We start from the raw sequence: 13,390 nt of genomic DNA on the forward strand, positions 1-13,390 counted from the left end.
CATGTTTAAAAATCTGTGAATACCCCAGCCTTCCTGAATGAATAATGATCTTCCCTCGACTTTTCATCTTACCCTCCCTAACGAAGCCTCGTACTGCTCTACCTGCTCACAATTCCATTCCTAAGAAGATAGGAAAAACAATGAAAAAGAAAATACAGTTGTATATTCTCTACTCTACCCTTCCTTTAAAAGTATTTGATGCTTTCTTTATACAAAGCAACTTTTAAAATTTAAAAAGTACAAAGATAAGTTACATTCTTTATCTAAATGATATTTATGGAATTAGTAGAGCTTCCAACTTCAAAAACCCTCCAAGAAATAAGCACATGTGTTCTTACCTGGTAAGTGTAGCTGGGACCACAGGATTCTTATTACTACATCCTTTAAGGCCACCACAGAGAGTAACGAAATTCAGTGTGTTTATAAACAATACCTGAGTTGCCTAGAAGGGGGAAAATATGGCATTATCTTCCATGTGTATTACTTACTGGAGGCTGAGAGAGCTGTTATTACACTAGCAAAGTAAGTAGTCTTTCTACGCCAGGCAGTCCTGGCAGCCCTTCCTTTGAGCTGCTCAGAGCAGCCTTACACTTGGAATCCTCCTGCCCCAGCCCTGCCAACAGCTGCGATATCCTCCTTTTCTTCTATTCTTCCACTTTTTACTTCGTTTTCTTGTGTTTGAGTAAGGCTTTTGCTATGTAGCCCAGGCTGGCCTTGAACTCAAATCCTCCTGCCCCAGTCTGCAGAGTGCTGGGATTACAGGCATTTGCCACCAAGATAAGCCTTTTAATTTTACAGTTCTTCAGAACAACTTTTGAAAATTATGACAGCTGATTTATATAACTTTACCAAACCACAATGGACTGAAAACATCACTTTAAAGAACAGAAAGTAGTAAGGACAGATGCTAGTTACTGACCTTTGGGTCTTTCTGATTAAGAGTTACTGCCAGGGCGAGGCCATCTCTTGAGAAGGCAGAGAGCAGAGCTCCTCTGGACTTCACTGACTCACACTTAGGAGTCAGACTACTCAGGAAACATTCCTCTTGTGCCCAGTGAACACGGAACGGCAATGACCTAGGAAAGCAATGAAATTAAGGAAAGCAAGATTCCACAGGGTTTCTCTGTGGAGCCCTGGCTGTCCTGGATCTCACTCTCTAGACCAGGCTGGCCTCAAACTCAAGAGATCTGCCTGCCTCTGCCTCCTGAGTGCTACGATTAAAGGAGTGAGCCACGACTGCCCAGCAAGGTTTAATGATTTTATTTACTTATTTATTTCTGATGTATGTGTATCTGTTTTTGAGACGAGGTCTCAATATATGACTTAGACTGTCCTTGAACTCCTGAACTCAAGTGAGCCTCTTTCTGAGCCTCCTAAGTAACGAAGACTACAGGCACACATGAGCATGCCAAGTTCATATAGTAAGTTTGAAGTTGATATGTAGTTAATAACCAAAAACAAAAGGGTCTACCTAAACTTCAGTAGATGTACATTACATACGATAAGTGACAGTTCAGTAACTGTCAGTAAATCTAGATCAGTATTGGAGTTTTCTAAGAAGAGCTATGTTCCCTAATCAAACATAAATATGCGTGTTTCAACTAAATATTTAAACATTTTTACACGACAGCAAACTTATTACTGGAATCATAAACACAGGGGAGGGGAAAGAGTGAAGACAATAGGGATATGAATATGATCAAATAAAATGTCATAAATAAAATTTTATTTTTATGCAATTAATGTATATTAATAAAAAAACTGAGAAAAAAAGTTGGGGAAACAGAACTCTTTAGGTTATGCCAATTTCCTACATTTGTTCTGAGGGACAATTAAATAGGCGTATATATTTATCAACCTTCTTATAAACTTGCGTTTTACTCATTTTACTTTATGTAAATAACAAAGTATTGTTAACATAAAGAATTCATAAAGTCACATTACTTTCCTAAATCTTACTTAGGCATTATAATCTTTTAATATATTTTGCTCTATTTTATGGAGCTTAGAATACAAACTATTTTACTATTAAAGAAACCAACAAACGAAAAAACATTTGAGGATAGGCCTGGTGGCTCCTGCAATTGGGATGCAGAGACAAGAGGATCTCTTGAGTCCAAGACTAGCATGATCACAGAGTTCCAGGATAGCCAGAGCTACATAGTGAGACCTTGTCCAAAAACACAAAACAAAACAGTTGAGCATTTTGAAGGTACAACAGTAAATCCAAATATTTTTGCCCCCTTTAAAATTCAATTCATTTCAAAGTAATTACTGTTACAGCATCAAGACAAATATACCACAAACTATGCTATCTCTCACATGTTCTCCCTTCTAGGAAAAGAAATAAAAACAAGAGAAACTTTCTAGATTAAATATTTAAAAGGTGGAAGGAACGATCTACAAAGCTTTACAAACTGAAACGAAGACCTAAAGATCTTAAATCCATGCTGGTCAATGACAAAATGGCAATGCTTGTTTGAAAGGAGAAAATAAAAGAAGGAAATATTTACCTCACCTTACAGATGTAAACACATTCTCATACCACTGAAGGGCCAGAAATGTTAACTTCAAGCATTCTCCAGAATAAAAAGTGAAAGAACACAGGCAGCAGTCACCAAATAACTGCAGATAAATTTAATAGTTTAGTATAAAATTAATCTGAAAATAAACTGATATATGAAAATATGTCTCATATGAACAAAAAATATTGGGACCCGGCTTCTATTTCATTCTTAATAGTAAGTTAAAGGCCAAGCAACTTTTTTCTTTGCCAGATACAAGGCCCAAATGGAAAATCAGCCTAAGGACACAGAAGAGGTCTTTTGGGGCTGGAGAGAAAACCCAGGGCCTGAGCATCTTGTTTACACTCGAGTCCAGCAAGGGCACCAAAGCAGGGGAGTCTGCCCTGGTGTTCCTGCAGCGCCGCAGGGTAACTGCTGGCCATACTACCAATACTATAACTGATAATCTAGCACAAAAGGGGCTGCAGAGACGGCTCAGCAGTTAAGAGCACTGGCTGCTCTTCCAGAAGTCCTGAGTTCAATTCCCAGCACCCACATGGTGGCTCAAATCCCTCTGTAGTTTGATCTGATGTCCTCTTCTGGCTTAAAGTCATACAGGCAGATAGAACACTCGTATACATAAAATAAATAAATCTTTGAAAAAATATATAAGATAATAAAAGTATTATCAAAGTGATTCAAAAAGAATAAAATTCCCAACATGTATTTAATATCTGAGGATATAGAAATGCTTATTACTCCAGTTTGACTATAATATATAAATATATAGAAGTACTATATGCCATCTCATAAATATGTTCGAATATTAGTTTAAAAAATATACTGCCATTTACTGTTGCTGGGAAGGTTCCTGTAAAATTATTCTCTTCTTTTGTAGTTTTATATTATTTATATTAGAGTATCACCTTACTGGGAGGGACCAATAAAATTTCAAAATGCCATTTTGGGGGGCAGTTTCGAGATAGGGTTTCTCTGTGTAACAGCTCTGGCTGTCCTAGAACTCGCTTTGTAGACTAGGCTTGCCTTGAACTCACAGAGATCCACCTGACTCTGCATCCCAAGTGCTGGGACTAAAGGGCCTTTTGTTTGTTTGTTTGTTTGTCTGAACTGATCATCTTGCCTCTATTTCCATAGTGCTGAAATTGGCATATACCATCAAGCCTAAATTCAAAATACAATTTCTAACAAAAGTGGATTGGGTAACAGATGAAAATTCATACACAGAGCTATATGAAGCTATTTAAAATTTTTATTTAAACAATGACTCTATTAATTTTGAGAATGACTGACTTATGGAAAGCCACCAGTTCTTAACTTATAGAACATGCACACATTTTATTTTAACTTGGTAGTTTAAGACAAGGCCTTGCTATGTAGCCAAGACAGCCTGGAGCTCATTATGCAACCCAGGCTGGCCTTGAACTCTGGTTAGTCCTTGCACAGCTGCCTCCCAAATGCTTGGAGGCAGGTATGTACTACCACGGTCCACCACCATGCTCACTACAAGTCACATTATACTAAGGGAAAGTTGGTTTTAATTTGAAAGCATTTTTAAAATCATCTTTTCCAAACAGCAGTTTCAGAACTGCCCCGACTAGTGACAACCAGGTTTGCAATTATACCCCTGACTAAATAGCTTTCAGATAGGGACAGGCCTTAAAGCCTAAGAGTCCTACTCCACTGTGTCTCATTTGGATTTTACCTCATTTTTGACAAAAACAGCATCCACTACAGCTTCTTTGTCTTTAGTGGAAGGCAATAAAACTGCTTCTTCGGGTATGATTTGGGACCACTGACCCACCAATGGGAGGCTTTTAGAAGATAGGATATTCTTCAGTTCCAAACATTCCCACAGAAGTATGCAGTCAGAAGATGTAATAAGGAGAATTCTTTTCCCATTTTCAGCTACATACAAGTACAGTCTTGAAGAGCTTGCTAATTAACACAGAACAAAAGAGAAAAATGAGACTTCCAAAATCTGAATTTTTCATGAAAGTACCTAATTTTCTTTTCCTTTTTGGCTTTTATGAAATAAGGTCTCATTCTGTAGCTCAGGCTGGCTTTGAACTCATTGGGATCCTCCTACTTCAGTACCCCAAATGCTTGCCTGAGTGCTGGGATTAAAGGTGTGGGCCACCATGCCCAGCATTAATAATGATTAATAAAGGGACTGAACCAAGTGCACTGTCCAGGCTAGGCAAGTGCTCTAACACTGAGACTCACTCCTGGCATCCTTTTTACTTTTTACTTTGAGACAGGGTCTCACTAAGCCGCTCAAGCTGACCTTCAGCTCAATCTGCAGCCCAAACAATACTTCCGGTCCTCCTGCCTCTGTCTCCTGCACTGTTTGGATTACAGACTGGCACCACAAAACCTAAACTGTTATTGTAACATTAGGAACCTGTTGTCACAGCAATGACAGGCATGCCAGGTTTTCTCCTTCAAGTTAAATGAAGTGCAAAAAAGCACCAACCAATTTCCAGAATAAATATTATATAGACAGAAACAATATGCATACACACACGGAGATACATTATCAAAATAGTAACATGAAAACATTTCAGTCTTTTTCCAGTCAAACAAAATTTAAAACATCCCTACCCACTGTCGCTTTAATAACTTCTTTAGGCTTTTCAGTCACTTGTATCGTTTTCAAACAATCTTGATCTTTGTTCCACAGGAAAAGCTCTCCTGTAGTGAGGACCCCAGACAGCCACACATCTGTCCAAAAGTGAAATGCAAATTTTAACACACTCTCACCAACTTTTTGTTCTTGAGAAATCATAGCAAGCGAGCCTTTTGAACGTATCAGCAGTACTTAACCATTACTGGATGTTGCCAGAAAATAGACATCCTTCAATAAAGGCTGCAGACTAGGAATTTTCTTCTTTGTTCTTCCTGACAGCAAATTAATCTCATTGATGCATTTCTCATCCAAAAGAAAAACAGCTTCATTCTCCTAGGAGAAAAACACATGTGAAGGACTTAGGTGGTTCCAAAAGTTAATTAATCTTGTCTACACAAATTGTCTAGAAAGGAAAACAAAATAACATTAAGAATAAGAATAATTCACGGGCAGAACAAGGGAATCCGTGATATGTAGAACTGAACTGTATTGCAAAATAAATAAAGAAAAAAAAGAATAATTCATACCACAAATCTAAAGTTAACATTAAACCCATAACCTAAACACTTTTAATCTGTTTTAAATAACACTCGGGCTCAGGAATAGAATGCTTGTCTAGCAATGAGGTCCTGATTCTGTATCTATATATTCCACATCTAGCACTATGAAAACAGGAAATAATAATAAAATGCCCCTTGTTCAAGTTACAGAGTAAGATGATCTAATGGCTGCATTTAAAGCTCTTTAAAGGCTAACAACTCTAGGGTCATCTGCCAATTCAGCAAGTCAAAATTATTTAATCCTATGCATGTGAGCATCTGTATGGACAAGATTTTTGTTTGGTTTGGGTTTTTCAAGACAGGGTTTCTCTGTGTTGCCCTGGCTGTCCTGGAACTCGCTCTGTAGACCAGGCTGACCTCAAACTCAGATATCTGCCTGCTTCTGTCTCACAAGTTCTGAGATTAAGTCGTGCACCACTACCGGCCTGGCTGACAAGTTTTTACACTGTTTGATTAGATTAAAATGAATATGGCTTTGGAAATCCATAAGCTCATGACCCAGACAGATCACTTTTCTTTTTCTTTTTTTGGTCTAGAAAAATTAATATATTTTAGATGAAGTTTGTGGAGCCAGCAGTGGCAACGACACCTCAGAACCTGCTAAAAATACCAACTACCAAGGCTGGAGAGATGGCTCAGTACTTAAAAGCACTGGCTGCTCTTCCTGAGGTCCTGATTCAATCTGCAGCACCCACACGGTGGCTCACAACTGTCTGTAACTGTGGCCTCATGGAATTTTCATGGAATCTGATACCCTCTTTTGTTATACAGGCAGACATGTATGCAAGCAAAACACTCATATACATAAAATATATAAGCAATGTTTTGAAACATTCTAAACCCTAAAAAAAAAAAAAAAAAAAAAAATGTAAATTGCCCAGCCAAGACTTAATGAGCCTGAAGTGCTATGGGACTCAGCAATTTGTTTATTATTATTTTAGTTAGTGTACAATGTATGGGTTTCATTATGATATTTTCAAACATACTTATCACATGTATTCTGCTCATATTGGCCCTTAGCCTCCCTTGTCGCTTTCCTACCTCCAAGAACTCCCCTTTCTGTATTATTCATGTATACACATACATATACAGTCTAGCTGGAACATGAGAAAACACACCATATCTGTCTTCCCCCTCTTCCCATTGCCTGGTTCTGTCCTGTCCACCTCCCACTGGACCCCTTCCCCCTCCCACACAGGCCCTTTCTACTTTCACATCCTATACATACTTATTTTTAAATGCAGACTTTTTAGTTTGAGAAAAAGCATGCAGTGTCTGTCCTCCTGTGTCAGGCTTCTTTTGTTTAACAGAATGACCTCTAGTTCCACACATTATCCTTCAAAATTTTTCATTACGGTTGAATAAATTGCACCTGTCCAGATGATTCTGACGAGTGCAAAAGTTGAAAACTCCTGGGCTGGAGGATGGCTCAGTGGTTAAGAGTACTTGCTACTCTTCCAGGAGACCTGGGTTCAATTTCCAGCACCCATGTGGCAGCTCACAAATCTATGAAATTCCAGTTCCAGGGGATATGACACCCTCTTCTGGCCATGCATATAGTGTACTTACATACATGAAAGGAAAACATTCATACACAGAAGATAAAATATTGGAAAAAAAAACAAAACAAAAACAGTAGAGAACTCCTGTTACAGAGAAGTTAATGGCAGAATTTCTCACTGAAAATTTGAGTCTTTATGTCAACAATCATTATAAATTAAAGGGGGCTTATGTAGGTTTGCCCACTCTAAGGTGTGAATGCTATATCATATATTATGAATGACATTCCTGGATTAGTAATGCCTTATGGCCCACCTCTCCTGTTCCAGCTCTGAGGATACTTTAAAGACACAGTATGAGGAAACACTCCACTGTTTTGGTAGAACAAGTGTAGGAAATTCAATACTCCCTTTAAATATGATATGAAGGAAAAAATTGAAAGCAAAAGCTTTTACCTAGACAGATGACTCAATTTTCTGTAAATGCTAACTTGTACGTTATAATTTCACACACCCACACCCACACCCACACACACCCCTTTTCAGGGGATAGGTGATCTTCTGAATATGATGTGTTATTTTGGGGGCATTTTCTGGGGAGGAGGGTTAAGGCCACAGAATATTCCTACATCTTACAGGAAAAACACACATTTAACATATGCAAAACCATTAGTTATATAAATAAATAAATAAACTCACTTGACCCAACCAGGAAACTCTGGGCCAGGGTTTTTTCTGCTTGATACTTGTTGATGTCAAAACTTCTAATCTTATCTCCATGCTTGTTGAGATACCAATGACCAATTAAGCACAGCCAGTCACAAGATCCTGTGAATAATAACAGTAATAATAAATAGCCCATAATATGTACAGAGACTGTTAGTTACTTTTCTCGACACTGTGACAAAATACTGGATGGAAACCACCTAAGGAAGGGAGGAAAGATCTGCTGTGGCTCAGTTTCAGAAAGCCAACTCCAGCTGGTTGGCCACATTCATCAGGCACAATACCACGGCTACAGGACCACAGGGAAGAGGAGAGTCTTCCCCACACAGGAGGATGCAGACAAATTTCTAAATGGTCTTAATAGATAAAAAATACAGAGCCAAATATAGGGGTGAAAGCCTCAGAGGGAGTAGGGACAGTGGAACAGATACAACCTCCAAAGCTACACCCCCAAAGACCTATGTCCTTTAACTAGACCAAAGTCCTGAAGTTTCCAGAACTTTCCAAAATAGCATCACAAGCTGGGGACAAAGTAGTCAAGAAAGGAGTCTGTAGGAGACATTTGAAATCCAAATGGTAACACTGAACATTTAATTTAGAACTTCAAGAATTTTGTATTTTTTTCAATAGCTCATAATAATTCTCTTTTTCAGATAAGACATTTCATACTATATTGCATCCACATTTTGAAGAAAAGCAAACGCATTTGCTTTCTTTTTTTTTTGTAAAGATTTATTTATTATACATACAGTGTTCTGCCTGCATGTATCCCTGCAGGTTGGAAGAGGGCACAAGATTTCATTACAGATGGTTGTGAACCACCATGTGGTTGCTGTGAATTGAACTCAGGACCTCTGGAAGAGCAGCCAGTGTTCTTAACCTCTGAGCCATCCCTCCAACCCCGCATTTGCTTTCTTAACACATTACTTCTCAGACAATGACTCATAAAGTAGGTAGGATACTGATGATCACGTTTCTGTATGATTTGCATTTCTCAGTGTAGCTGACTGTATTTTAGTAAAGAAGGTCAAATGTGCTCATATTCTGACTTTGCTATTATTGCTCTGCCTCTTCCTGTGACATTAAGGTAGATTGTGGGGTCACTTTAGCCAACAAAGTACAAGGGAAGTGATGTTATGGATTTTCAAGGCTAAATCACAAAAGGTGAGAAAATAATCTCTGGAGTAATTATTTACAAAATTCCTACCACCAGGTAAGCAAACTGTCTAGTTCATTTAAAACGAAAGCCTAGTCAGGCCTGTTGGCATATATATGAAGTCCAGGTACTCCAGAGGCTGAGGCTGTGCCACAGAGTGAATTCAAGGCCAGCTTGAGCAAGGGAGTGAGACCCTGTCTCAAAATGAGAAGGAAAAAGAGCGCTGGGACACAGTTCAGAGCTAGAGCACTTGTTTGGCATGTGAGGGGCTCCCAGTTCAATGTCCAGCACCACAAATGAATAAACAGCCTACAAGACAGCACAAAACAAGAGGTGCGTGGCAAGTCCCCACACTAGTTGTGGGGACACCTGTGGCAGAGACCAAGAACAGTCTAGTTGTGAGTACAGAGTCAGAACTCAGTCAACGTGGAGGGAAAGCATAATCTTGGCAGAATAGCCTGTTACTGGAAAAACTGTGGGAGGATGATCACTCTGCTGGACAGTCCAGCTGAGAGTATACTGGAACCCAAGCAGAGGGCACAGAAATCACTCTGAAAGGGAATCTCACTGACCAAATTAAGAACACCATGCACATTAAAATAAATTATACTAATGGATTAAAATCTATGAATCAAAGCAGGATACTGAATCCTTACTATGAATAGAGCATTTGATAAAAAGTGGTGAGATTGACATGGTGTCAGGCAGAATCTATTTAATCCAGTGACAAAAATGAACACTATCAGAAATGTGACAAATGGAAGTCACATGCTACCTAATAGGCAAAATGAGAAGATCTCATCGGTGTCTCAATGGTAACATCTGTTTTGAAGATGCATAAACTGATAACAATGTATAACATAATCATAAAGAAGCATCAGATAAACCCAAAATGAGGGACATTTACCAAAGAACTAATCTGTAACCTTCAGCAGAGTCCAGGTCATGAAAGGTGAGCAGCTAAAGGATGAACAGACCAGGCAACTAAATACACCAAGTAATTATAGGCTTCATCATAATATTATATTTAAAAAAAAAACAATTGGAAAATCCAGAAAACAAGCATTAAACGGTTGTAATAAATTAATTTTCTTGTTATGTTTATTTACTGATCTTGGTTTTAATGTTTGCTGTTGTGCTTGCTTCGCATGTTGCAAGCACGTTTGTATACTCATGCAGAGGCCAGAGAAGGGCACTGTATGTCTTCCTCTCTTGCTTTTTGTCTTATACTTCAAGATAGGATTTCTCAGTGAAGTGACAGTTTGCTACTGGCCATTTTGGCCAGGGTGACTAGCCACAGAGCTCCTGGAATCTAGCTGTTTCTGCCTCTGGGCGTACAGGCACATTCAGCCATGCCCAGCTTTCTAAGTGTGTCCTGGAGTTCAAACTCAGACATCTCTACCTCCAGACATCTGGGATTTTAGGCCTGCCTGCACGACCGTACCTGGTTTTTGTGGTATGGAGACCTGGGCATTATGTATGCTAGGCAAGCACTCGACAAGTGAGCTCTCTTGTCCAAGTCAGCCTCAAACTCCTTATAAACCAAGATTACCTTGAATTTTTAACCCTCCTGTAATACGGTTGGGAGGAGGGGGATAATGTCTTATATAATAACTTCAGTGTGTTGACCCTGAGGAAAGATTTGAAGATTTGCCGTCAATGATGCTGGTCTCTTCTTAACCACAGCTGCTCCTTCAGCTCCGGATGACCAGTATCAATTGTCCCAGCAAAGCAAAAATTTCACCTTAGCGGCTCTTAATTCAAAATCTCACTTGAATGACCCCGTAAGACTTCTGCTTCCCTCTGTGTTCACAAGCCAGGCCTCCATCACCTGCACTTCTCCCGACAAAATGGTCCACTGAGCTCTGAGCACTCAAAATACAAATGCCACCACAATCCTTCCCCAAGACACATGGTCATGTCTGTCACAGCGGAACATGACCTGGTAGCAATTTCCGAGTTAAGGTTTCTATTGCCGCGGTAAAACACCTTGACTAAAACAACTTCGGGAAGGAAGGGTTTATTTCATCTCATAGCTTGTAGTCCCTCATCCAGGGAAGTCAGGGGAGAAGCTCGAGACAGGAACTGGAGGCAGGAGCTGAAGCAGAGACCCCTCAAGAGTGCTGCTTACCGGCTTGTTCCTCATGGCTTGCTCAGCCTGCTGTCTTACACACCCAAGACCGCCAGCCCAAGGGTGGTATCTATCCACAGTGAGCTGAGCCCTCTCACATCAATCAAGAAAATGACCCACAGGCTTGGCCACAGTTCCAGTGATGGGAAGGGGCAGCATTTTTTCCAAATTAAGGTTCTTTCTTCCCAAATGATTCTAGTTTGTGTTAAACTGACATAAAACTAGCTAACCAGTGTCATGAGGAAACAAAACGTCAGGTGCTCCAAATTAAAGACGATTTAAGTGCACATGTCAACCAAATGCAGTATTTTATCCTGCATCAGAAAACAAAAAATTGCTATAAACAGCATAGTGCTGTTTCCCAAATTTGATGACTACTTGCTTACATAAAAAAGCATTACTAGAGATATGCACTGTACTGAATATGAAAAGTGAATAAAACTGTACAATACATGCAACATCCTCAAAACATTTAGAAAGTTATTTCTAGATAGTAGCTCCTAAATACTATGTGTATGCACACGTATAAACAGAAAGATAAAGTACGGCAAAACATAAATTGGATAATCTGAATAAAAGCACATATTTAATTATTTTTGCAACTTTTATATAAATGCAAAATCATTAAAAGGCAACTATTGGTGACTATTCTAGTAGACTATACTAGAGACAACAAATAGTTTTGGTTTTGTGGGATAATTATATTATAGTTTTGTTTAATGAGTCCTTACTTCTAGATATGAAAGATAAACACTTAAGTATTCACGCCAAAGATTTGTTTGGAAATATGTAGACATAGTTTTGCAGTAAAACGTAAAGGATAAAAAGGCAGCAAACCACTTCAAGATTTCGGGAGAGAGCCCTACATATAACCTTCCATCATTTAGAATTCTAAAAGTCACCTCCTGGGACGCAGCAAACATCATTTCTGACGCTTATTGCAAAGCCTCTCAAAACACTGATGCTACCGATAGAGACCTGGCGCCCGCACAACAGGAAGAACCGAGGGGGGGGGCAAAAATCCGCTCAATCACGCAGAATACACAACAGGCGTAACCTGTCAAGCCTACGGGGACGCGGGAAAGGGTACCTTTATTTCAAACAAATCCGAGAGTGCCATTTCAAGAAAATCCTTGAAGTTCTGGGGGTTTCTGCCACGGAGGATGCTAGGACACCGCGTCCATCCCTCGCTGCTCGGCCGTCGGCTAGGGTCAACCCATAAATTTCCTCGTGACACTGTGGCCCAAGGGTCGCCCGAAGGTCCCGGGTGGAGGTGCGGGGGACCCTGGCGGGGAGGGCGGCGCCTGAGAGGCCGGGGAAGACCGGGAGCCAGAGGGCGGGCTGGCGGGCCGCGAGGAAAGCGGGGGTCCCGACGGCCAGGCGGGACCCGCGGGGACGCACCGCCTGGGGAGGAGTCCGAGGCCGTTACCTCCCGCTGAGGTCGGCGGAGCCTGCGGGGAGCCTGCGGGGAGCCTGCGCGGAGCCTGCGCGGAGGCGAGGAGGCCGCGCCCGCCGCACCGGAACCGTGTCCTAGAGACGCGGGGGTGGCGGGAGCGCCCCAGCGCGCATGCTCCGTGCCGCCCAGTGGGCGGGCACCCCGAGGCTCCCCAGGCCCCGCCTCCGTGGCCCACCCCGCTCCGCGCCCCAGTCCTGGGAGATGGTCATTCTTTCGGTCCGCCTAGTTCGTCGGGCCCTCCCTCTCAAGAGTCCTTCTCCCCGCCAGGCTCCCGCCCTCTCATCAGCTCAGTAGTCCCTTCTCCATCCATCGCCTCCTCACGTGCTGGTCTTTTGAGTTCCCGGGCATCATGTGGAGCTTTGCAAGAAAAGAACCAACACTAGCTACACCTACCGGATTGGGCTGTCAAGAGCACTTGATGCTTTTGTACAGGACCCGAGTTCAATTCCCCATCACCTACAGGAGACTCATAACCCTGGGTGAATCCAGTTCCAGGGGAACTGACACCCTCTTCTGGCTTCCGTGGGCACCAGGCACACAGGTGGTGCACATACAAATAATAAAATAACAAGTTCAAAACAAAACCAAACCTAATTCTCCCCTAGAGAAACCCTCCATAGACCTAAAAGAAAGGCATTGACTGCCATGCATAAACGAGAATACTGAAGAAATAAATATTTCCTGATGGGAAACTATGGAGCATTTTTTTTT

General features: G+C 41.0%; 1 protein-coding gene across 15 annotated transcripts in view; it reads right to left on the bottom strand.

Annotated features, from left to right (window-relative positions):
* Cplane1 (ciliogenesis and planar polarity effector complex subunit 1) overlaps positions 1–12,755 on the bottom strand; it is a 97,749-nt gene extending 84,994 nt beyond the window's left edge. For 10 of the 15 annotated variants that reach the window (XR_008219477.1, XM_052743164.1, XM_052743175.1 and 7 more), the window contains exons 1-8: positions 12,314–12,754; positions 7,910–8,038; positions 5,349–5,484; positions 5,127–5,246; positions 4,228–4,460; positions 2,519–2,625; positions 920–1,076; positions 339–442 (exon numbers count right to left, since the gene is read on the bottom strand). Coding sequence is in view for 13 of the 15 variants with exons in the window: in XM_052743164.1 (XP_052599124.1) it covers positions 339–442; positions 920–1,076; positions 2,519–2,625; positions 4,228–4,460; positions 5,127–5,246; positions 5,349–5,484; positions 7,910–7,990 (938 nt within the window). In the remaining 2 variants the exon portion in view is untranslated. Of the gene's footprint in view, positions 1–338; positions 443–919; positions 1,077–2,518; positions 2,626–4,227; positions 4,461–5,126; positions 5,247–5,348; positions 5,485–7,909; positions 8,039–12,313 lie in introns of those variants that run through there. The other 5 variants (XR_008219478.1, XM_052743172.1, XM_052743174.1 and 2 more) reach the window with 2 other exon arrangements.
* Between the last annotated feature and the right edge of the window lie 635 nt (positions 12,756–13,390).

The sequence above is a fragment of the Peromyscus californicus genome, unplaced genomic scaffold (genome assembly GCF_007827085.1).
Source record: "Peromyscus californicus insignis strain IS unplaced genomic scaffold, ASM782708v3 Scaffold_18__1_contigs__length_77618521, whole genome shotgun sequence".
NCBI classification, from domain to species: Eukaryota; Metazoa; Chordata; class Mammalia; order Rodentia; family Cricetidae; genus Peromyscus; species Peromyscus californicus.